General features: G+C 34.6%; 1 protein-coding gene across 5 annotated transcripts; it reads left to right on the top strand.

Moving 5' to 3' along the window:
- On the top strand, positions 1–26,738 carry LOC145688067 (uncharacterized). Of its 5 annotated transcripts, none has more exons than XM_081761776.1 (3): positions 1–43; positions 17,373–17,445; positions 21,911–26,738. In XM_081761776.1, exon 3 carries the CDS (start codon positions 21,950–21,952, stop codon positions 22,631–22,633), a length of 684 nt encoding a protein of 227 aa, XP_081617902.1. In that variant the 5' UTR covers positions 1–43; positions 17,373–17,445; positions 21,911–21,949; the 3' UTR covers positions 22,634–26,738. The 5 variants fall into 5 exon arrangements, with proteins under 5 accessions (XP_081617902.1, XP_081617903.1, XP_081617904.1 ...); XM_081761777.1 differs by lacking the exon at positions 1–43 and adding an exon at positions 50–256; XM_081761778.1 differs by lacking the exon at positions 1–43 and adding an exon at positions 50–260.
- The last annotated feature ends 374 nt before the right edge of the window (positions 26,739–27,112 follow it).

Genomic DNA, 27,112 nt, shown 5'->3' with positions numbered 1-27,112 from the left:
AGTGATGGCGCGATTTTTCAGTATGGCGGATAGTAGGAGAGAGGTTGGTGAAATTTGATGGTGTTTATTTTGTTGAAAATGCTGAGTAAATTGTTAGTGTAGGTGTAGTGTTCTAATATTTTGCCCCGAGGATCTGGCAGTAGATGATGGAATATGAAACAACGAAACATGATGGGTATTTGTATTGGTTAATCATTTAAACGTTTTCTGACCATGTGTCACTAACAGGTGCCGCTTAGAAAGGACTACAAACTTTGTGAGTATGTATGTGCTCTTTCGTGAATAAGGGAGTATAACAATTTGTGAATTATTATTATTAGATATGTTAATAGCAGTCATATATTGTTTTATTCACTTTAAATAATTATTTAGCATAGCTAACCATCACTTCGGGTACTACAGTTTAAAGCTTGTATTTGGGAAACTGTTGTGTCAACAAACGAAGTGATTGTTGTTTTTATTTATTCAAAATGTGAGGAAGCGAAATTTGTCACACTCTGTACGTCAGCGTGCGTATAGAGTAGCAAATATTAGAATGTCTTAATTAGAATAGGTCTTCACATTTTTTTTTCTTTTAACAAATGAAGTAGTGTGTATTGTCACAAATAAAGGTCAGTTTTAACCAGGGTTGGCAAAAACCATGGTTTTTATTGAAATAAACAACAACAAAAAAAGGGTTTTGGTTTAAATAATTTAGTCTATGTATTTATATTAAATATGGACAGAAATTAGTTTCGCCTTGGTGTTATTATGCAACAACAAGGCTATGCTGGAAGGGGTCACATAAGCTTAAAGCGAAATCCAAACCGCTTCTCGGCATACATCCAAGAGAAATTGTCCATTTAGACACGAAACCGGGACTAATTGGTCACAAATGCGATTACCGACTCACTCACGAAGGACTCCTGATAAAAATACGTTGTACTGATCTTTACATAGGCCTACTTGTTAATATAATTGTCAAGAGCCATTTCAGAAGGACAAAAAGATAAACAGTTACACAAGTAAAAACATTATCCAGAATTATATATAAATCGGGAAAATCCTGTTATTACTTTAAATGTATTTGTATGTCAAATTTTAAGGTCAACGTATCATAATCACTACGCCAAGACTGAGGTATTAAATTACAAATTTGGCATGTAGATATTCAGTAAAATTAAAACCAAGTCAAATCCAAGCTGATGTTGGAAGCTACGTAGGCAGTTGATAAATTTGGCAATTCTACCAATATATTTAAGCAACCTTGGCTTCTTTATAAAACAACAGGCATTAATTTAAGTAGAAATATATAATTTGGTTTCATTTCGTATGTTTTGGCTAAACATCCTTATGAAATACCAAGGTTATCACGGAGAATACTTTCTCTTAGAGGGACACCTCGGGTCGCTACTTGGTTTACATTTGAAAGATGGGTTGTGGTTCGACCGAGAATTGTACGAGACCCCTTGATTAAAAAGTGAAAAGTACATAAACGTAATGCGGATGGTTTGATATGTGGAAACTTCACGAAGTTCACACGATTTAAAGCATTTTTGGTTCTTTGGTTTAAACCAGTTAAAAAAAAAACCTGGTTTAAACGAGCCAACCCTGGTTTTAACAATTCCTAGGATAGCTTTACCAAGACCGATCCAGTTATTATTCTTACACGAACAATAGCACTATATGCAGCTAGATGAAAAATCTTTCATTTTGCACATACCTTTCCTAATACGCCTATTGTAATGACTACTTAGCATAAGTTGGTGCGGGGGTTTATCAGTAGCAATGATTGGGTTAAGCCTACATTACACTCTACATTTAAGTATCCGTACAGTATCTTAGAAGTGTTCTGCGAAGATTGCGTAGACGTATCTTTACAGATCAGGCATGCACGGAAAGAACATAAACACTATGCTAGGTAGTAAATACAGGCTGGTATTACATGTAATTCGCGTTAGGGCCAAGGGAGACTAGGAGTTTTCATATTCAGCGCGTTATCCAAAATTGATATGCACAAGGAAGAGTTCTTGGGTCTGCGTAGTTCGTTAGTTGGTATTCTGAGGCGGATTGTTATGAAAGTAGGTGACATTGGTGTGTTCCAGTACTGTAAAATTGTTAAACATGGTCAAATATTTATTATAAAACTAATTAAGTCCCTTGTTACCTTGTTATCAATGTCTACTGTTTCAGTTGCTGCTCTAATTTTTTGGGAATGTTTTGTTGGTCGGTGAATAGACACTTCCCGGGATTGCTTTTTTTCTAGTCTGCCTTTTGGCACTTTGATACTTTTTAGTCTTGTTAATGTTAATAGAAATTCAATATGAAGTTATTTTTGCGTTTATTCATTGACGGTTATTATTTCAGTCAATCCACTGAAAATCTTTTCTTCTCAAGTTAAAACGTACTTCGAGATAGTCAGTTTTGTCTTGGTTAAAAGTGTGTTGTTGGCACACATCTGTGATGATTCACGGTTTTAAATATTGTGATTAGTTAGTGTTTAAGGGATTAACTGCCGAACATGGCAGCCTCGAAATACAAAATTTACGGAGAAATGAACGGAATCAGACGAAATGTCAGCATGAGATGGTGATAAAGGCAAGTCTTTACTTTGACCCGGACAATGATTGCAACCGATTAATCTTGACTCCGTTCCCGGAGCAGTTTAGGAATCATTTCCCAAGAACAATTCATCAGAGCAGTCTAGGAATCAGTTCCTCGGAACAGACAACCTGTTTCCCCTAAAACTCATTGCTAGACAACTCCGGAGAATAGAAAAAAATAGGGAACTGCTTCCCAAACTACTCTAGAAACCGGTTCAGATAAATCAATTCTTAAACAACTGTAATACACAAGTTGTCCAAAATGTGGATCAAAAATCTGCCACAGATAAAACTAACATACTATAAATGAAGTGAAAACCAGTTTCTAAATTAACCTAATCCAAACTATCCATAACGTTCAACTACGATATTTAATTCTCACCTAAAGATTTCAAAACGAAAAAGTAAAATGTAGACAGCTTGTATTCGGAAATACACTTATGTTCAAAATTATTGTTGCATGTCTATAAATATGTTGTTCTAGGAATATAATTTGATAACGAATTCGTCCGATATTTCTTATAATGTTAGTATGTGTATAATTGGCAAAGACATGTATGGCAAATTTCATATCAAAAGAGCAGTAAATAAGAACAGTAAAACGAAAATAAAACTTTTTTGTCCATTTACCAACACTTTGTTTTACTCATCATAATTTTTGTATTTGTAATTCTTCTTTCATGAAATTTACCACAAATATACATTTCCCGATTATACACATAGCATCAGTATTAAAAGTGCCCTGCAAAATCATTATCAAATTATATTCTTACAAGAAGACGGTTATAGATATGCGATAATCATCTTGGACAGGAATGTTTTTGCGGGCTCCCGCCTCCAAACCCCCTAAAATATAGCTGGCTAAAACAAACTCCGTAAAAATACATCTGGTACTTTAAAAAAATACACGAATGCAAAACAGATCGAGAAGGAAAATAATATCATAAAATAAAAGCACGCACCGCAAATGACGGAAATCCAGCATGGCTTAAAAATTGAAAATATCTGTTTATCCAAACACACTACAAGGAGACAGAACATGCGACATCACAGTAGCAAACTATCATATGTAGAGATGCAAAAAAGCCGGCTTTTTTGAATCGATGTTTTTTTTTCACATAAAAAGCCGGCTTTTGGGGAAAAAAACGAGAATTTTGGAAATTTTGGCTTTTTTTCATTTTCATGATTTTTCTATCTAACTAGCTTTCTTATAGTATATTCTATAGTTAGGTAAGAATTTCATGACCTAAATGCCATATTTCGCTCTGAAATTCACCATCAAGAAAGGTGGAGCACATGCTTTACGAATTAAAGCAAACATAAAGAATGTAGTATTTGAGGGCAATTTTAGAGGCTATTTAACTTTATTTTAACTTTTGAGTTATCGACTTTTTTTTCTCTGGATCATTTCAGTTTGTCATCCGTTTTTCATTTCTAAGAGCTTAGTACTCAAGCTTCTAGCGCAAAAGTTATGTTTTTTATATATCCGTCAAAGCGTACGTTTTTCAATATATTCGTCAAACCGTACTTCCACATTTCTGTTATACTGTAATTGTGCAACGATTTAGCAATAATTTTTCGGATACAACCTTGAATACTAATTTATACAAATAATCAGTAGCGGATTTAGAAAAGTACTTTGGGAGGGGTTTTTCTGATTGTTTCGTTTTCTAAAATGTTCTAATTTTATTTGGGAGGAGCTTGAAGTTTATGAGTACGGGCATAACTAATATTTCGTTTCGTTTATATATTTAGCGATAATCTTCTGGATACAACCTTGAAGATCATTTTATACTGAGAATCAGTGGCTGATTTAGAATAGTATTTTGGCAGGGGTTTTTCTTACTAATGTTTAGTTTTTCTAAACATTCGTAATTTTTATTTGACGGGAGCTTAAAGTTTATGAGTAAAGGTATAACTAATGGATGTCGTTTGTTTTAGACATTCCGTAATTTTGGAGAGCAGGCTTCAGTCCTAAAGACCGCCCCATTAACCTTCGCAAAACCGTCACTGCTGGTAATTAGTAACAATAACGATTTAAAAGCAATAAGAAAGGAAGTCGGCCAACTCACAGTACACGCACTATTTCTACTTCACAGATGGAATGAAGAAAAGCTTTGTCAGAAGGGTTGAATCCTAGACTTCCCGATAAAAGCGCAAAAGCTCCACTCAGTCATGTTTGTTGTGCAGTTGTATTTATCTTAAATATATTCCGTAGTTTTTTTTTCTTTTTCGTTTGTTTGTTTGTGTGTGGCGATGGGGTGGGGAGAGTTCCGTAATGATATGAAGGGTGTGAGCCAAGGATATGGTGACCAACATATTTTCAATTGCTGAGTTATGCAGCACCAGATAGACAGCAACGCATACCGCTTCGTTTAATCCTTCATGTATAGTCTGATGTGAAAAATTAGCTTTCCGACTTTCAAAATGGATTGTGCGGCAGAAAATCTAATTTCTTAAAATAGTAAAAATTGTGGGTTACCATGTTCTTGCCTCACACCCTTCATATACTGAATCCCTCTTGTTAAATATCAGAAAACTCGAGGACTGAGTAAACCGTGAGGATGGTTATATAAAACTGTAGAACTTCAATTCAAGAATATACAGAAGCAAAATCTAGATGTGCAGTCTTTTAAGTGTATCATGTAAATCTAAGTATTTCTCTTATGTTTTATTTGTTTATTTATTTTTTATTTTATTTATTTATTTATTTATTTATTTTTTGTTCCAAAAAGAGAGTATGGAATATTTTGAAGTAAAAATACTACATAGAATTTTGTTAGTTATTTTTTGTATTTTTTAAAAGAAGTGTTTACTTTTAGGGTTGGCTGGTTTACACCAGGTGATTTTTTAAAAAAAAAATAAACTGGTTTAAACCAAGAAAATAAAAAGAACGAAAAATGCGAATCGTGTGAACTTCATGGTGACGTTCCCACACATCAAATCATCTGCATTAGTTTTATTTCCTTTTCACCTTTTAATCAAGGTGTCCCATGTTCAGTTCAATTCTCGGTCGAACCACAACCCTTCTCTCATGCGTAAACAAAGTAGCGGTTCGGATGTAACTTTAAGCGAAAGTTTTCTCCTTGATAACCTCGGTATTACGTAAGGATGTTAAGCCTGAACATACGAAACGAAACCAAATTGTATATTTCTGCATGCCTGAATGTCTGTTGTTTTATAAAGAAGCCAAGTTTGCTTAAATATATTGATAGAAATTGGCAAAATTTATCGAATGCCTACGTAGCTCTCAACATTAGCTTGGATTGGACCTTCAATTACATGTACGTACTAAATTTGTAATTTAATACCTCAGTTTTAGCGTACTGATTATGATACGTTGACCTTTAAATTTTACATGCAAAGCAATAACAGGATTTTTCCGTTATTGTTTTACATTTAGAGTAATGACGGAATTTTTCCGATGGCTATGGCAGGAGTTTCCCAATTTAAGAAATTTACTGACCGGACTTCTTTAACCTTATGTGACCTCTTCCAACATAATCCGGTTGTTGCATAATAACACCAAGGAGAAACAAACTTATTTCTGTCAATATGTAATATAAATTCATAAAGCAAAATATCTAAACCGAAAAAGACCTGGTTTAAACAAAACAAAAAAAAAAAAAAAAAAAAAAAAAAAAAAAAAAAAAAAAAAAAAAAAAGTAGTTTAAACTCCCCCCAAAAAACGGGTTTTTGGCATTTTCTAAAACAACTATGGTTCTTGCCAACCCTGCTTACTTTTGTATATAGGAGGTTAAAAAAATCTTATTATGTACGTTGGTTAATCCTTTGAAATTCATAATGCAAATATGTTGAAGTAAAATTGTTGTAAAATTCGAGGTTTTATATTATTACCGGCATCAACCACTAATTAAATGACTTTTTGTGTTGTAGAGAAGTGAAACAAAATCTGCTTTATCAATTTAAAGCAGAATTTTGAAAAAAGCCCAAAATTTCCCGAGCAAAAAATTGAAGCAGAAAATACCGAGTTTTTTTTTTTCAAAAAGCCAGTTTTTTCGGAGCCCTTGCATCTCTAATCATATGACTACGCAGACACCTAGTGGGAAAAAAATATACGAACTACCACCAATCTATCTTTCAACCAAGGATGTCGCACCAAAGGCACAAACAGTTCCAACAAGTGACTGAGGCACAAACAGTTTCAGGAAGTGACTGAACCTATAAGAACCGATTAAAATCACTGCCCGAGTTAAAGTAAAATCTTGCCGACGTAAATGGTAATAATGATGGTCTTTGTGTGATGATTAATTAGGGAGAAAAGTGAAGTTCGCGTATTAATGTGATATTAAGTAAACGCAAGAGCGGTAAACGTAGAAGTATTGGCAGTATTTCAAACCTAATGGTTTATTAACTAACGTAGGATGTGTATGCTACGGTAACTGAGGGAATGCAGAAATGTAGAGAAGAGGATATTTTCTTTCATAAATATAATTAAATCATCATTGTTTCACTATTTAGATAAAGATTTGAATTTTTATTTATTTTAGCGGGATGCCAACTAACGAACTTTAACCTAGCTCTTCCGGATGCTTGTTCACATAGTTGAAGGTAATACCATTGTCTGTTTCTGCGTAAGAGTACCAGATGGAGGGAGACTTGGGTTTGTAAAGTAAGCCCGGCTTTACGTGGAGTGTACGTTTAAGTATTAACATTTAATAAAGTCAGTTAGTCTGCTGTCAGTCTACTTCGTTCAGACCCAGCGAGCACTGTTGAGTGATATGAGGCTGGGCTGTTCAGAAAATCGTTGTTTATATTGTCCTTGAACAATTCATTTCTTATTATCAGTAGCCTAAAGGGAGGATCCGTACGACGTAAAACTCAATACAGTGTTACTTCAGTATAGGATTTGTTTTGGATGAAGTTTGTTCGTAGATATCGTGCTAAAATAAATGAAATTTAGAACTTTTCTGAATCGTTAACCAGTGATGATTTAATTATATTTATGAAAGAAAATCACCAAAATGAAAAATAGAAGTGAAATAAATGTTTTAAAAAAAAGATGTTCCAGCCTCCTTCCCAACGCAAACTAAATACTATGTTTAAAAACTACAACATAAGACACCAACGACACCGGACTACTTTCGTAACAATCCGTATCAGGACAAGTTGCCTCTTCTCGAGTAATATAAATGTATGCTCATTCCTTCTCAGGAAAAAGAAAGTGCCATTCGGTCATACAATGTGATGAAAACATCAAATTGAAGAATGATTTATTTAACGTAGCCTTTTCAGGTTGTACAGCGTGTAACCTTCCGTTCCTAAAATCATTTTTCAAAATTTGAAGACTTGCTGAAATTTAGTATTTTCTTATCTGTAAACTTTCTCTAATAGAAGATAGTGGCTATGGAGGAGCATGTTATGGGAATGATCCTCAAATAAATGAAAGCAAAACGATCTACATATGGAAAATAATTTATTGAGCTGAGCGAAGCGAAGCTCTTATACTCGGGTTAGCTGTTTGGTTGTCCGCGAACTCCTCCTAGACCGTTTGGCCGATCTCAACCAAACTTAGCACGCTGATAGAGTATGTCGTGCTGAGTGACAACATAGGTCGAAATCAAAAATCCGATGTACCATCGAGGAATAATCACCGAAAAACGCTTCCTCCTAGACCGTTTGGCCGATCTCAACCAAACTTAGCACGCTGATAGAGTATGTCGTGCTGAGTGACAACATAGGTCGAAATCAAAAATCCGATGTACCATCGAGGAATAATCACCGAAAAACGCTTCCTCCTAGACCGTTTGGCCGATCTCAACCAAACTTAGCACGCTGATAGAGTATGTCGTGCTGAGTGACAACATAGGTCGAAATCAAAAATCCGATGTACCATCGAGGAATAATCACCGAAAAACGCTTCCTCCTAGACCGTTTGGCCGATCTCAACCAAACTTAGCACGCTGATAGAGTATGTCGTGCTGAGTGACAACATAGGTCGAAATCAAAAATCCGATGTACCATCGAGGAATAATCACCGAAAAACGCTTCCTAATTACGTAGTTTAAGCTCGCTCAGCTCATTTCATTGCAATCGGGTATATCCATTGCATTCCTAGTATTTTTACAAGGAAGGATGCGTACATCGTTTTTTTCTTTTATTTTATACATAAGAGGGTATAATACAAAATTAAAACCTTAACATATTGTGACCTTCAAATACTTGAATAATAAATGCTGAAATTCATAATACAAAACAAAACGTATGGTACTCTTATTTAAAACTCTACAAGGTTTGGTAGCATTAGTACATGAAATGGGTAGAACAGTAGCTACTTACAAGGGAGGGTCACGAAGTTACTCTGCTGAGATCCGAACGAGACAATTTCGTTTGCATTTGATATGTTATAACTAGACAAAATTATACGTGCCACCATGAGGAATATCGTGAGTTACAACATATTTTGTAATATAAAAGCTACAAAAAATTACCTGGCAGAGGAATTTGAATCGAGTCACTTGTAAGTTAGAACGTTTTGTCCCAGGGACCCCGCAGGGTCCCAGGTGGGATCCAACTAAAAAGTTTCAAATGACAAGAGGGGTTAAGTAGCACATTGTTTGAAAGCTGTTGTTAAATGAAAGAAGATGGAGTTAGTCTCGACTTTCTACAACAACCCTGTGCAAAATGGCGGCGGGTTAAAATGTAAACGAAACAATTGAAAATCTATGGCCACCTTGAATCCAAGGTGGTCGCATAAAACCTATATCGAAAGGATAGGTATACCGAACTGCTGAAGCTAGGAAAACCAAATTCGGCTTGAAAGTTGATCAGTAGGGGGTGACGAAAAGATGCGAAATGTTCAAAGACGCTAAATCTTGAGCTCAAAATGTCGCACTATGTATCTAATGCATGTCCAGCTCAAACCACTGGTGTTGCAGAAGCGAAATGTGGTATTTACGTTTATGGTTAATAATAGATATCCACAAAATATCATCTGTAATCCAATATGGCTGTCAGAGTGAAAAATGAATTTGTATATAAATATGGTATTTCTTGGAATATTGTGACGAAGACAAACCAATAAAGTTTGCGCAGCTTGATGCACTGAAATGATTTACATGTGGTTTGGTACTGCTCGCCAATCTTGCAAACGAATGTTTTCTGTAAATTATTTACTAGCATAAATTACCCGCTTCGTTGGGTTAAATTAAGAAAAAATTGTAACATGTTCCGTTAGTCAGTCACTTTTTACTATTACTAAAACGCTCTCTCATGTTGGTCATTTTCGATGATTTTATATATCCTCCTCCCCTCCCCATGTTGTGGGGCACGGCATCGGAAGTGTCATTGTTCATCTCAGCGACCTCAAAAACTATACATTCGGCACTAATATCGGTCATTTTCGATCATTTGTAATGTCTTTCCCTTCATTTAAGTTACATCGTCAAAGTGATATGACGAAAATCATCTCCGGTTTAAACTTCATCTAGGTTGAACATTTTATCGAGATTGGTCCGGTGGTTCAAAAGTTATTAAGTTTAATTTATTTTTATATATCTCCCCGTCCTACCTCCTCCCATAAGTTCTACCGTCAAAGTGATATGATAAAAACCACCCCAGGCCCGAACTTCATCCATATCGAAAATCTGATTAAGATCGGTCCTGTGGTTAAAGCGTGATGAAGTCACAAAGACAGTCACTTTTATTTTTATTCTTTTTACATATATCTGCCCCCTCTCCCTCCCCTAAGTTGCACCGTAAAAGTAAAATGACGAAAACATCCCAGGCCCGAACCTTATGTATGTTGAAAGTTTGATCGAGATCGGTTGGGTGGTTCAAGAGTTATTGAGATTTATTTTTTCTACGTCCCCCTCCTTCCCCTCCCCTAAGTTGTACTGTCAAAGTAAATAGCTAAAAACACTCCCAGGCCAGAACCGCATCTACGTTGGAAATTTGGTCGAGTTCGGTCGAGCGGTTCAAGATATTAAGAGTCACAAATATAGTCACTTTCAATTTTATAATATAGACTAGCTGAAACTGCGCTCTCTACACAGCGCATCATTCCTCACATCTGTACATGTCCCTTTACAGACACAAGTGAAAGACATATTGATTAAAAAAAAGCCAAGGGGTATCATAAAGGGGAAACTTTTTTCTATTATTTTTTCTCAATATCTCGCACCGTTTGCAAGATTTGAGCCTACTTCCGGTTGGAGTTTCTAATTCATGTATGACCAGTGCTTTCTTTCTTCTTGGATGCAGTATGTAATAAGCAAATACATTACATACACAGTTAATTATAATGTCAATTATATATGCTGTTCATTGGGCAAAACACTCCAAAAATAAAGGTTCATCTTAGACTGGAGAAATGGTTATCCTTTTCCATTATTATTTGGCCATGAAAGAAACGCCTGAGACATATACAACAATGTGGTGTTCGAATGTATAATGCGCAGGATGTGATGCTTTAGTTTTTTAAAATTTCAACACTTCCAATGTACCCGTAAAAATGTAATAAAGAAATAGTGGCCATGTTTTTTAAATATTCAATTAGAACTGAACAATTTACACGAAATTTGCAATCGATCAGTGAAAACGTTATCTTCTAGAGCCTGTAGTTCCCGAGATCTCATTGTCGAAAGGATTGGCCACAAACATATAAACATAGTTTAAAAGAATTCGGAAGCTGGCAGCACAATTCACGTGCTTTGATTTTAGAGAAGGCTTATTAAAATGCAAAGGCTTTGAACAATAATTTTAAAACATAAACTTTATGAAAATGATGTATTTAACTAATTTATTTAAAGTACACATACTGAAAATGTTATGTTTGTCTCTGTTAAACGTGAAATCACACATAACCGTGAATGAAAGGTTTGAAAGCCAAAGTTATAGGTTGGAACTCAGTCGCTTTTAATTGCTATTGTAGCATTTTAATAGATAGTTTGAAATATTGCTATCAAACCAACGAATGGCATACAAATGTAACCATCACGAATACGTTACAATGGAGCCCCCAACCTGACTGGTGCAGCAAGTTCTTTATGTATGAATTACGTATGACAAAATTAGAAAAATACCCGAAGGAATTCAACTTTGTTTAGCAGTATGAAAAGGAAGTCAGTTATGTGTTCATCGTATATTTGTTATATTTACGTAAATGATATCGAGAGAACCGTGACGAACGTGCATTAGGAACAGAACATATGAAATAATAGTTGAAGTGAATCGAAATTCAATTGTTCTTTAGTCTTCCTATTGTTTCTACTGTAAATACATAATAGAGAAAAATGGAGATTTAGATTTGTACTGGTATGAATGACCTAGGTTTTATAGGTTTCAAACGGCCATCTTGGATTCAAGGTGGCCATCTATTTTCAAGTGAGGTTTTGTTTACATTCTGACCCGCCGCCATTTTGCACAAGGTTGTCGTAGAAAGTCGAGACTTGCTCCATCTTCTTTCATTTAAGAACAGCTTTCAAACGATGTGCTACTTTACCCCTCTTCCTTTTGAAAATTTTGAGTTGGACCCAGTCTGGGACCCTAGGGCAAAATTTTTTATCCCAAAAAGTGTGTCCTTAAAAATGGTGGGATACGTGTTCACCGACCTTTCTTTTTACCCAACCGTTTCCGAACGAATGACCCGGTTCAAACTATTCTGCTTGCTTTTACATTACAAAATATGTTGTAACTCACGACATTCCGCCTGGTGGCACGTACAAGTTTGGGATTCGTCTAGTTATAATATATTAAATGCAAACACAATTGTTCGTTCGGATCTCAGCGGAGCCACTTCGTGACCCTCCTTTGTTAGACGGAAGCGATCCACGATTGTTTGTTCCTGTACTGTAATCTTCCCGAGACATATGGTAATTATTTTATTTTTAAATCTCTCGCGTAAAACCCCTGTCGACTGGACTGAACCTTTAGGTACTATGAACCTCATTATTTACAAATAAGGTAACTAGATACGGATATTCCATTTAATTTAATATGAGTTTTCGGTCAACCAACCGAGCGGTTAAGGTTAGCTTACGCGTCTTTGACGTGTGAGCCTCGGTTTCGTTTTCTGGTGGCAGCTTATGTTGTTTGGATTCTACGTTAAGCTATAGATCCACGTCTCATACAGCCTTGCTGCTGAAAGGGACTCTAAACTCAGTCAAATCAAATCGGTCAACTAAATGGAGTCGAACTTGAAATATTCATTCTAGAATACGTTTCAATTGTTAATCATAAGTCGTTTCTACTAACTATCGTCATCGTATTCATAATAATAAGATTAATACTAAGAATGATATGGTTAGTCGAGTAAAAGTGAAATAATTGTGGTCCTTTAATTTGACTGTTTATTTACAAATAGTGACCCAGTGCTAAAGCATTGAGAGAATAGTCGTAATTTCTATGCTATACCTGATGTGGTTATTGTTGTTCTAGTCTTGCTTCATTTTATTTTATTTATTTATTTATTTTTTTTTTTTTCACAGAAACATGGGATGTGAATGAAATGTTTAGTTTTTATTCCCTGCATGAGAACTTAAAAATAATTTTATTAAAATCACAAATGAAATAATAAATTATAAAACTACGCACGGAAATGCTATCATTCTACTTACGGATTTCCGTATTCCTGAATATTACCGGTACTTATACTTACAAATTTTCGACTCTCTCCTGAAGTCTTAGTCACTGGAAATAAAAACAGGAAGAAGAAAATAAAAACATCAGGGAATAAAATGGAACGGACTTGCCAAGGGAAGAGTGGTGCTGAAACATACCTTGTCACGTTCAGCGATCACACGTCAAATGGTGGCAACGCAAGTTGCAATACGGCAAAAATCAATTTCTGAGTTTTTTTTTTTTTTTTTTTTTTTTTTTTTTTTTTTTTTTTTTTTTTTTTTTTTAAGCGAAACCAAGGTAAAATGTATTTACGTTTCGATAGACTGAAACAGATACGAAACACGCAAAATGGGTGCATTGCCTAATTTTCCAGATTGACAACTGCATTGAATAGGATTTATAGGCAATGCTATTTCCATACAGCTTATAAACCCTCCCAAGACTTTAGAAAAGAACATTATCCAATTTAAGAGTTATTACAGGAATCCCAGTGAAGAATCGGCTATCTATGAAATAAAATGCAGAGAGCATGAAAGTTATATAGGGAAAAGCAAAAGAAATCCGAAAGTCCATGTCAAGGGCATATTAAGGATTCAAAAACGGAAAGCCCGGTATGAAGTCTGTTGAAACGTCTAAAATAAAATCGACACTAAATAGAAGATTCAGAAATTTTATAGAGTGCCATAAATTAAGTAGAGAATCGTATTTGAAAATGTATTTATTCATTTAAGAAAACCAAAATTAAATTTAGACAAGAAATTGTTAAGTGATGAATGAGAAGTAGGAATTACAAAATTCAGCATTGGCATAACAAAAATATCAGCACGAGTTTGCGACTTTTCGCTAGAGAACAAAAGTTCGCACAATTTGACTACACCATATTGCAACATGCATCACCACCATTTGGCGTGTGATTGTTGCAGGATTTGCCCAAGTGGGCCCAGCCCGAAAAAACCCACCGGGTTTTTTCGGGTTGGACCCACCTGAAAAAACCTACCTGGGTTTTTGAGCTTTTTGTTAGTATATTGTTGGTACAACTAAGGTAATTACATTGAAAGTTATTTTTATCAGATTTTGGACTTTCCTGGGCGAATAAGATGCTTTCACGTTAAGGTATACAACAACATAATACTTTTATAAACTTCTGAATGCTCTGAATGAATTTTTATAAATAATTAAAAAAAGACTTAGCTTGAGGTAATTATAGTACAAATTAATGTATAGATTATGCTTATAGCCTGTTGGAAGTAAGATATGCGATTCTATATTTTAGAAAATACTTTCCGTGAGAAGTATGCTCGCTGACTAGGCGACGCCGAGGGACGTTATCCCTCATCGGGTTTAAAGTTTAGGTGCCGGTACTACTAGTAAATATGTAGTGCATTAGTAAAACTATTAGTATTATTGTTTTATTACCTTTGATGGTAACACAAGTATTCTTCAGTAAAATTTGGTTTTCCAACAACAGTTTAGTTCAGTTATTTTTTGCTACTCTTCAAATAAGCATTCTGCAGAATCAACACCAGCAATAGCGTAAAAATTCTTGTCAAATTTAAGAAGCTTAATGCTCGGAGTTCCGAAGATTACGTAACGCTTACTATTTCAAATGCTGAATTCAAACTTCCTTACTAGTGGACGTTTCGATGTACACCAAGAAAAAGCTGCATTTTCGAAGAAAGAAGAAAAAAAGTAATAACGAAAGAAGTGCTCGGGAAATTCCCGCAATTCAACGCACAAAGCGTCGCAACTGAATAATTCAACAATAACTATTTATTTTACGCTGGAAGATATTGAATTCATTTAAGACATTTTGAAACATTTACTTTATAAAATACGAATTTATGTCAGTGTTAATTGTTTTAAATTAATTTTCTGGAAGGAGCCGTCTTGCAACAAGTGCTCGAGAAATTCCCGTAATTGAACGCACGTAGTATCGGAAGTGAACTCCAACCAGTGTCGGCGTTTGGACGTTAAAAGTGGGGGTGGAGGGAAGACATGATCTGAATATTTGATATCAATGTTAGTTTTTCTGGTTGCTTGTAACACTGTTTGACAAAAGGTTGTATAACTATTAGGATACTGTCTTTTTCAGTTAAAATACCGTATATCGTGTTTCGTATTTTATTAATTAAATTGACAAGAGCAACGCAAGTAGATACTAGCCCTTTGTTCTCTTAAACAACGAAGGTGTAAGAAGAGATTTGACTCCTTGCTCAAGAACATCTTAAAATTCTGTCTGGAAAATTGTGTGATCAGATTAGGGGCCTATTTAATAACAAATCTGCAAAACAAATAAATGGAAAGGATAATATTAATCAAATAATCATAGTAATGAATAATGGGGCTTGTTTTGCAAAAGTTATATTGAAACTGAAAATTAATGAACTTATATTTTTAATTCCATGCATGCTATTTTATGTGGTATTACTCTTAGAATGACAGTAAATACTACAAGCATATGCTATGACATTTAAAGAAATACTTTTGCAGCTTCCAGAAACATGTTCGCTGCCATTAAGTACAGTTTTCACTTTCTTGTAATATATCAAAACTCAGCAATACTTAGTCACTCCACATTTCAGTTATACAAAATAATCCGAAAACCTAGAATTATGCTGAATTTACTAAATTTAATTGTATATACAATACTGTATATGTACTCCCCTAAACTCGTATATTACATTGCAAAATTAATATTCCTTACTGAGCTCCTTCGTGGCTAAGCGGTTAGCGTACACGCCTTTGACGTGGGTGACCCGGGCTCGATTCCCGGGGAGCTCACGTGGTTCGGACTCCACGTTGATCATTAAGTCCACGTCTCATATAACTTCGCTGCTGAACAGGATGTTAAACTGAAAAAAAAAATCAAATCAAAATATTCCTTATTATTAGAAAGAAGAAAATACATTTTAGGAACTGTCGATTTTTGTGCAATTAAGAATAACTTGTGAAGGACTTCTTTTCTTGAAAGATGTTCTCAATTAGTTCCAGAGCGGCTGACTAACATATCGAACCCTTGCAAGAAGAAATGAAAGTACCCTCGAATTGTGGCGCTCCAATAGGTTAATTTTTGGGCCATTTTTAGTGGCAATTCGAACGCAATTCCTGTAGCTTTCTTAATTCCACGGGAAGACAACCAATACGTACTCATGGAACGCCAAATATTTTATGGCACCATTCTTATTCTATGAACCAGTAATACATACAAAACTTCATATTTCCAAATGAAATTATATACATTATGAGTAATTCCGGCAACTGCCCCCCTTTCCCCCTAATCGCCGCCCATGACCAACAATAAAACTATTTATTTTACACTGGAAAATATTTATGTCGTATAAAACGTTTTGAAATATTTATTTTATAAAACACGAATTATATATCTTTGTTTTTAATTAATATATTTTGTCTTCATATTTGGCAAACGTCATAGGCTCCAGGGATGATTCGATCTACATTTGTTCTTTCGTCTGTCTGTACCACACATAGTACAGGGTATCACTTTCGGTCTTTTAAGTTTAAATTTTCAGGGTACAAGCACGAGATACACTAAATTTCCTGAATAAATGTTGGCAGCATACCAACGTAAAATTTCAAAATGGCGGCCATTATTTCTTCAAAATAGCGGATATCCATGCTACAAAGTCACGTTTGATTTTTAACGTGACATGTTCAGAGTAGAAGCACGAGACACTCTAAATTAGCTGTATATACTTTGGCGGCGATCCAACGTAGAATTTTAAAATGGCGTCCGTTTTTTTCAAAACTGCAGTGAATAGAAAATTGTTGTGACAATTGTGACAAGTTGTGATAATGATAATCTTGAAATATAAATCACATTTTAACACTTATACCCCCAAAGCATTGAAATATTTCGAAGAAAAAAAAAAAAAACAGTTAAACCCGAAAATATCCACATGGGCTCAGGTGGGTTGGGCTTTTTCAAAAAATCCCGGGTTTTTTCAAACCCTGGATTGTTGGACTTTACAGTGTTCGAGCACCGCGCTTCCTTTGGTAAGTCTATTCCCTTTTATTCCCTGATGTTTTTATTTTTCTTCCTGTAATTATCCTCTGCGACCAAGTATCCAGGGGATAGTCGAAAACTTGGAACTAGTCCTACAAGTAATTACTAAATCTGTAGAGGGAATAAAAATAATAGAGTTCTCTGTAACTAAATTAATTTATATTTTTTTCGTCTGTCCTTTCTAGCGCTCATTTTGAACTACCAGTTTGTGACTACGGTGATTAGATAGTGTTAGTACTTGCAGTACGTTATCTAAGGGTAAGTAGAAATAAATTATTTTCCAGAATTATTATTTGACACGTGCAGGTTATACTGTTCTTTTCAGTTTTAACCTTTTTGACAGTAAGGCTGTAAGAGTTGTAAGGTTACGGCTTTACCGAACCAGATGAATTCCTACCAGAAAGTGAACTGGGTTTCTCGCGCCAAAATCAATGTGCTCAGACACGTAACTCCGAGGAACTAATGCCAATCTTGTTGTGTTCTTGTGTGACATTAAGCCTTACACACACGTGTTAAGTTAAATCAATTTTTAAAACTAAATTATTTGTCATAGTTGTTAAATTACTTGTTTATTTAATAACGGTTATAATGCAGTTCGCTTGGTCGTGTGTGAATGTCGGAGATTTTCCATCTCATGTACTTCTTTCTATGTTGTATCTATATGATAAGGAAATCGGAGTACCTTTAACATTTTCACGGGAGGAGGTATGAAGTTTGATTCGTAGTACATTTTATATCCAGCATCAGGGTTGGCTGGTTTAAACCAAAAAAACAAAAAAATGTTCGTAAAAGTGTAAGTGTTTGTAAAATCTTGATGAACACACATTTGTGGGTTATCACGTTTCACTGCCGTATATTATTCGTATTATATTCAGACCTAAATTCCCCATTCATTACTCAAAAAGATTATACTACAAAAGCAACTTTTTTTTTTTTTTAATAAGTTTATAAATGTTTATTTTGTGATTTTTTTGTAGTTGTTATTATTGTTATGTAATTGCAATCGAAGAAAAATTCTAAATATTGTTTCGTTTCAGTGTTTACTATTGATAAAATACATCGAAAATGCCGTACTTTGTGTGTGTGTGTGGAAGGGGGGGGGGGGTCATACAGACCCTACGAGAGGCATTTAGTGAAATAAGTATCTTTGGTATCTATTTATGTATAAATGAGTCTGTCAAAGTGGACTCAAATAATTCGTATTTTTATTCACTTTTCTTATTGATATGCAGATTAAGTCGGTGTATTTCTTTAATTTGGACCAATAAAAGTCGTTGTTAACTAACTTGAACTAAATTAGTTCTTCTGTACTCCGTAGTACTTTGAAATTGTTCATATGTAATGGTTTCACTTGTGCAACTGTTCATCTTTTTGTCCTTCTGAAATGACTCTTGACAGTTATATTAAGAAGCACGTAAAGATCAGTACAACGTATTTTTTTAATCAGGATTCCTTCGTGAGTAAGTCGGCAGACGTATCGCATTTGTGGCCAATTAGTCCTGGTTCCGAGTACAAATGGAGGACAATTTCTCTCGGATGTAACTCGAGAAGCGGTTTTTATTCCGCTTTAAGCTTATGTGACCCCTTCCAGCATAACCCAGTTGTTGCATAATAACATCAAGGCGAAACAAACTTATTTCTGTCCATATATGATATGAATATATAAAGGAAATTATTTAAACCATAAAAAGCTGGTTTAAACCAAAAAAACCTGGTTTAAACCAAAAAAAAAAAAACGTTTTTTTTTTTTGTTTTTTTTAATAAAAACCATGGGTTTTGCCAACCCTGTCCAGCATAAACTAATGCGTTCCTACGTGTTGGGTTTCCCTCAAAAATTGTCTGAATCATTCTTTCAATTTACACGTAAATATCTCGATTTTTCATTAAAATAGTGTGTTTTAAGATTTACATCTGCAAGGGGGGAAATGACGTTGAATTAATCAAGAACAGTTTACTTATCTTTGTTCCGTGGTACTTTCTTCTGTTTATTTGTGAAGTGTATTAATATTTCGACCCTCTCGGAAGTGATGATCAGGAACAGAAAACCTGGAAAAACTGTTTATTATTTACTGTGAGGCCTATTACGGCTTATATTGTGCAGAAATGGAAGTGTTGTGTTTTGTACTGAAGATTTGTTTACAGACATACAATTTTATTAAAAATTCTTAATTTCAGCAACGTTTTAATATTGAGCAGGTTAAAATGTAACATGATGCGTGTGCGTGCATTTCTGTATCTTAAAGTTTGTATTCAGATCGTAATGCATCATTCCATTCAAAAATGAGTATGTTTTATAAGAACCTATTTTTTCATTTTTAGCACCTAATTTAGTATTTTTGGCGTCTAATTTACGCACCTAAAACACAGTTTTTTAGAACCTAAAAACCCGATGTCTAATTATTACCCACCTCAATCTAGGTGTTTATCATGCCACTTTGATTAAAGGTGTTTGAAAATTAATGGCGAAAGTGGGGAGTACCTTATAGATTTCTGTCTTTACACACTCATTGGAATATGTATCGTAAAAAGGAAAGGGCTCACATATTTTAGATAGACCTATTCTTCCCGTGCAAAGAACGGAAACTTCAGCCAATATCAATAAAACCAATAGTGTTTATTTCCCTATTTCTAAGAATATGATCAATTTAAGCAAGTTGCTCATTAACGGAGGATATCGTTTCATTGTAATTAGTACGAACATATTTGTTATAGTAAGTAAATATGTTACGGAAGAATAATGTTTGCTTTTGAAGTAAGAATTCTGTTACCCAATTACTACCACGAGGAGTGGAAGGGAAATTGGTGTAAAGATGCTATCCTAGTATTCCCCTGTCGGATTAGGGGATTTCCGATAAAGGACTTCAGATCTAGAATTTCTAACTACAAAGCAAAAACGATATCTGTTTATCTCTCTAACTAGTCAAGCTCTTTCAGCATCTCGTCTGTCAAGTGAAACTGAGGCAAATAAATAATACAGGGTGGCGCACGAACAGTTGGCGCATTTGGAATTCAGGTTGCAAAGTTACTTTTGAGTGCTACATGTGCACACCACTGCCCACAGAGTTTTGTATCCTTGTAAAGTTTTTCTCTGTAGTACATGTTCAAGGCAGGTGCACATGTTTCATACTACTCTGCAGCATATGTCTTCGTGAATGTCACCACACATTTGGACTACCAGACTTCGCACTTCATAATATTTGCTTGTTTGAACAGGAAAAGCTTACTTCAAATAGGCTTTTAAAAACGCGGATTTAAATCTGGGCGTAAAGGCACACGAAGGAAATTTCTATTATGTCGTTGTGGATATGAAATATAAATCATAAGATCACGAGAAGCTTGCTCAGAAAATGCAGTAACGGTGTAAGGGGTAGCTCTATAGCTCTATATTGCTTCAACGGTTCAGTGTCTGTCGGAAGATAAGTTGAGAAAACTGAGGTAGAAAAGCCCTTCGAAGCATATCAAAATATCGTGAGAGTTAACTGTATCATCAAAAATACTGTTATCAGTCTCTGACTGGATAAAGCTGCCACGCGTAACATCATCTCCAGGCTGCTTTTTCTTGCAATGTGTGTGTGTGTGTGTGTATGTGTGGTCTTTGTTGTCCAGAACCGGATATTTAGTCTAACAACGTTCCTATTAATGTGAAACTACAATAGCCCTCGTCTGAAACATGTGTTGTAAAGAAACGTCTGACCACTGTACAAATAGCACCTTTTTCCTTTTGAGGTTGGGATAGCTTGTGTAATTTTGTACTATTATACGGATACAGCTTGAAATAGTTGTGTAGCATTCGTTGAACTGAACGGCGAGAAATGTTAATTTGCTCTGAAGAACACCGTGTAGACTCTCCTCGGCTACGTGTTATGGCAACTCGAAGTGCCACAATGTTTTCCCGAGTCCGAACTGGAGCAATGCGATGTCATCTTTCATGCTGCCTTTTTCCTCGAAGGTGGACAACAAACGACGGTAATGCTTCTTGTTGAAGTCCAAGTTTTGAAATTTCTGTTGAGTACTTGTAATTCTTCTCCTTTCTGAGTTTAACAGTACAATTTAGCTCGATGTACTGCAAACAAACGACTGTGCTTAGTCATGGCTACTCACGGACACTAGTAACGGATATTATTACTTGACCACGCCTACTGATATTTCTAAGAATTACATTACACGCTTTTGTATTGTTAAGTGCCGACAACAGCGTATTCTTTTTAATTTAATTTTTAATTCCATTTTAATTTCAAATATGTCAACTTATTTTGCGCCACTTTTTTAAAGAAAAGGACGAGTACCATTAGACTGCAGTGAAACCCGTTACCTTGGCTTATCTTGTATGGAACTTATATTTTTCCATAAGATACACATTACTTACGGTAATAACTGGGCACTAGGCAGCATTATTACAGTGTCCACATTTATATGGAACCGTTGGTGGTCAACATACTAGAATGATTTCACTGCACTTTTCTTGCGCAGTACTCGCTGAAATCGGAGAGGTACTGGTCGTAACAATGTGCAAATATCGTAAACAGCCTACTTTTAGTTAATATCATAATCCAGAACACTTTTGCCTGATCTGTTCCAAGAACTGAATAAACTTTATTGACGAACAGCACTACACATTCGTCACTATAATTTTTAGAGACTTAATAGCACAAGTAGATTGTAATTGCTTATTACTTGTTTTTAATATGTAGAAACAGAAACTAACTTCTTTTCTTAATTTTAGATTTCAACGATAATACCGTTAGTGCAGCTTAAGTCCGGCATGGCCGATAGTCGTACGAGAAAGTGTTCAGTGGTTTTGCGTCGCTTAGAGGATTTATACGGAAACAACCTTTCCAGTCAACGTTTTGGGAGTAGTGTTGTGGCACTTCCAAATCAAAGTAGTGTAATGGAGAATGGGACTACTTCTGTTGGCCCTGATGGCGACCAAGTGAATTCTCATTCTACTAAAGAACCTGATAATATTACTTCAGTTGATTCTGGTGCCAATGACGCTAGAAATGGTACTTCAGTTGGTGCTGGTGGCGACCAAGTGAGTTCGTGTGCTACTGGAGGACCTGATAATACTGATAATGACAATGACCAAATCATTGAAAGTTCGACAATTGAACAAAATGATGCAAATATCAAAGAAATACAATCGAGTTCAGCAAACATGACTGAGGAACCTGGCCCATCTTATAAGGAAACAAATAACAATGCAGACATTGGAAATTCAGATTCATCAGACTCTTCTGATTCCGGTATGTCTGAATCTTTGCTGTGGCCAGCACGTACTCGGTTGTCAGCACACTCAGCGCTTCAGGGAGGAACCAAGTCATCTGTTAAACACGAGTCTTCCGACAATGAAGCTGATTGGAAGGGATGGCCGTGTGTGAAGTTATCTGAGGTAAATGTGCAGCAGCCCGATAGCGAAAGTGATGAATATGGATGGCTTGGATGGTAACCGAACCTTGCAGCCAGCTGGACCTTTTGCAAGTATTTAGAAATAGCTGCAGCTTTAAATGGTTGATGTAGTTTAACGGTATGTCCCAGCGAACGAAGTTTTAACTAATTACAGTTCTTAAAAAGTTGATTTGTTTAGCAGTATTATTTATAAATTCGAGAGCATGTTAGATGTTAAGGTACATACGTTTTTACCTTATTCCATGTTGCATTTATTATTTTGTGTGTGTTTATATTTTGTTTTATAGAAATCACTTTTCTAAGTAAAATCAAGCAGCATAAATACCTGTTGATTGATATACATTGTGTAATCAGGTAATGGGATTTTCAATTATCCAGTGAAAAAAAAAAGAGAAAAAAATGTTAGTAGTTTGCTGCTACTGGAAGTAGAAGTTTAGATATGTTCGTAAAAAAACATAAAAAGAAAACGCGGTTTCTAAATCTTCTACTCAATTGTTCAGCCTCTGAAGTGTTAATCTTGTGTTTATATTTGGTTTTATAGAAATCATTTTTCTATGTAAAATCAAGCAGCATAAATATCAGCAGCATAAATACCTGTTGATTGATATACATTGTGTAATCAGGTAATGGGATTTTCAATTATCCAGTGAAAGAAAAAAAGAGAAATAAAAAAATGTTAGTAGTTTGCTGCTACTGGAAGTAGAAGTTTAGATATGTTCGTAAAAAGGCATAAAAAGAAAACGCGGTTTCTAAATCTTCTACTCAATTGTTCAGCCTCTGAAGTGTTAATCTTGTGTTTATATTTTGTTTTATAGAAATCATTTTTCTAAGTAAAATCAAGCAGCATAAATACCTGTTGATTGATATACATTGTGTAATCAGGGATTTTCAATTATCCAGTGAAAAAAAAGAGAGCAATAAAAAAAATGTTAGTAGTTTGCTGCTACTGGAAGTAGAAGTTTAGATATGTTCGTAAAAAAACATAAAAAGAAAACGCTGTATCTAAATCTTCTACTCAATTGTTCAGCCTCTGAAATGTAATCTTGATAGTTCGGTAGAGAGACAGTTTGAGTGCGGACAAATGATTAATATTATAAGATAAATAGTGTTAATATTAGTGTAGCCAAAAAGTCTAAAATTTGTAAGTTCAGAGTATGTGTCTGTTTACATTAGATATTAAAAATTAACTGTTTCCTTGTCTGAGGCGAGCGATATACTCAGTTTTATTTTATTTGTGCTTTTATGGAGTAATCTTCAGGAAAAGCATATAGACTAATAACAAACATCTAGTAATGCTTGTTCACAATCATCATCATCATTTTTTTCTTTTTTGTTTTTTGTTCAGTTTTGTTTGTTAGTGTTTTCTGTATGTGATTACAAAGATTAATTGGCATTTTTATTCTCCTCTCTACACTATCATTGAAGCTTCAGAGCTATGCCTCTAGTGCCTTCAATGAGTTTCTTTTCTGAATGTATGTATATGCGTGTATATATATATATATATATATGCGTGCCGTATATATGACTGACCTTATGTAGTTGAACAAGGGATTCCAAAGCGGGCATATAAAATAGTCTATAAGCATTTTTGCTGCATGTGCGATCATATAGGGAGAGGAGGAAGTAAAAGTTTTAAAGGGAAAGACTACAGAGAAGCGTATATGATAATTCTGGATAAATATGGTGCCCAATTGGACATTTCTGAAAAGTCAGTGTTCAGTCTTATTAACTCGGAACAAATCGTATTATGAGTACTTCTAATTTATATACAAAATTCCCTGTCAGCAAGACCCCGAAGAGCTGTAGCTTGCCAGCCCTATATAAAAAACTAGAATCAATGCTTCAAAGTTTTTAAAAACAACACAGAAAGCACAAACAAATGAAACTTGCCTTTTAAGAAAGAATCAGCGCTTAATCAAGAGCAAAACATAATAGCGAACATCAAAAGGATTTTTGTTTTTTTTCTCCTTTTATTCAAGAGACTGTTGTTTGTCTAGTGTTTTAATAAGTTCCTATAGAAGTTTTTCCCGTATGGGATTTTCAAGAAAGTATATTTTACAGAAAAACAAGAATGGAAATGTCAGAAGACACAAGGAAGACATTTGCCTACAGTTTTGAATAGTAGTTGGCAAAAGTTACTAGGCTAAACTGAGGAGAGAACTGTCTTTTTCACATTCTTCTTTTGTACTCTATAAGGACGGTCTAACAGAAATTTTAAAAATACACTTAAATTTCCATGTAATACTAGTCAAATGTATGACATTTATTATATATAAGTGGTACTTAAAAGAACTTTGACACTCACGAATATATTTAAAAATTTATATTAGGACATTTATCATCAATATATCATTTTCAAAATTTCTTATTTGAGTCCAGCAAATGTTGCTAATCAAAAATTCGAGCGAATGTCTTGCTTGTGTTTCTCGAAGCTTTCTATCAATGCTGCAAACACAGCATCCATGTATTCCACTTTAATGAAGAACAAAATTTGTTTATTAATATTATTTCAAGCTAGATCGTTTAATATACTGTTTCCCGTTATACATTGTGCAGAAACATTTTTGTGTTCTTGGCGCCTGACTTAGTAGTTTCATCTTACACCTGTTTACCCATATTCACGAGAGAAATGACTGTGACATAGATAAGGCTGTATATTTGTCATCTTTTGGGCTCTAAGGCGAAAACTTAAGTCATAGCAAACGGTTTGCAGATGAGAGCTGCTGTGCGGAGCGGTGAACAAAAAATCTCATATGATGCTGCAAGCAATGAATTAAGCTAAATTTCAGCTTTAAATAAATGAATTCACACCGTTTGCTCCGAATTTTTATGAAATAAGCTGTATTTTTATTTGGTAAAAGAACAGAGAATATTAAAAATTAGTTTTCAGCCTTGTGTTACGTGACATATGGTCAGCAATAAAACATTTCTATTTCATTAAAGATATACTTTAGAATAATAATTTTACTATGCAATAAAACTTTGGTCATAGCAGAAAGTGGCATTATATTAGATGAAATGAGCACTAAAAATGGTGCATATTGTTAAAAGGGTGATAATATTAGCAATGGAAGATTCATTGAAGTAAAGTAAGCCTTGTTTGTTGACTGCGTTGTGGATTCTAGCGAGTCTAGACATTCACCATCATTGTGCTCGAGAAAAACATATGCTTTATACCATTAGTAGTTATTAGTAAATCATATCCTTTATGATATTAAAAAGAAAGAAAGAAAAAATAATACTAGTCATGTTAGCTGGCTGTGTTTTTAAGTTTCGGCAGTAGCTGCTCTATGGTGCTGTATAAGTTTGCGAAGTAAGATTAAAGTTTGCATTTATTAGAAGTTACTTATTTCTTATCTGTAATTTATAATTTTGAATTTGAAAGTGCATGTTGCATTATTTTATTATTTTCTTTTAATGGAACGAGTGTTATGTATAAGTCATGAATGTTCTGTAACTAGTTATAGTTAATAGTCTTATTGTAGAACCTAATCTCCGTACAATGTTCATCATGTATACTCATGTTCTTTTAACGTTAGTTTTCTACTACATTTAGAATTAGGGTCTGAACATTGTATTTGAATTTATAATTTTAATATACAAAACGAAGAGGGCGTGTATTTACATTTGAACTAGTGTTCCCAGTTTTAGTTCCCTCAGGAAGACTGACAAAATACACAATATACGCATGATGATGAAGCATATAAAATTTTAAACTATGAAAAACGTAGAATTTGAGTGAATTAATTAGATTATTGGAGTTTCTCGTATTTTATTATAGTCCAAATGAATATAAATATGTTAAAGCAAAAATATAGAAAAGTTCTGTGTTATATAATGTGCTGTGATTTGTGCTTCCTTACAACTTGGGTGTTGTATAATTATGTAGCTTCTGTAATCTTGATTAGTGTCTGATATATAGTATACGCTGGGACATGTCGGTTCACAAAACAAAATAGCAGAATCATTTCCATATTTAATATACATTTTATATTAAAACACGACTTTCTCAATACAACATGAAAGATCATAATATAGTATTAGAATTTTTGTACCTATTGAGAGATTTGTGTCTGACAGTAAACGATGTCACTTGTAAATTTTTGTTTAAATATTCGTTGAGTAATAAAATATATTTTCATGAAGTGTACTGTAAGTCACTGTTTGACTTTGTGTGTCTATAATACTCAACAAACGACGTTTGGTAATATTCAGACCAGATAAAAAAGTAATGGTAGAAGAACTAACTGTTCTCATATATTACGAAAATTATTCGGCGGTTTGTTAAATCATAGAGAGAGAGAGAAAATAATAACTCCCGAACTAGGGACAGTGAATTCAAAACATAAATTGTTTCCACTAATCTTTCTGTTTTAAAGAAATCATGCACTACCTGACACGTTCAAATGCTCTAATGTGTTAGGCTGGCAATCACAAGACCTTCCTGTCGCAGGTTTGAATCCTGCTCAAGGCATGGGTGCTAGCTATTTATTAAAAAAATACTTAGCCCAAATTTCCC

This window comes from Thermobia domestica, chromosome 6, assembly GCF_964235325.1.
Source record: "Thermobia domestica chromosome 6, izTheDome1.hap1.1, whole genome shotgun sequence".
In the NCBI taxonomy this organism is placed as follows: Eukaryota; Metazoa; Arthropoda; class Insecta; order Zygentoma; family Lepismatidae; genus Thermobia; species Thermobia domestica.
The sequence above is the reverse complement of the archived record's forward strand: the minus strand, read 5'-3'. Positions and strand labels throughout refer to the sequence as shown.

What these genes read in the sequence shown, in the direction of transcription:
- LOC145688067 (XM_081761776.1), top strand. Translation starts at nt 21,950, where the DNA reads ATGGCCGATAGTCGTACGAGAAAGTGTTCAGTGGTTTTGCGTCGCTTA.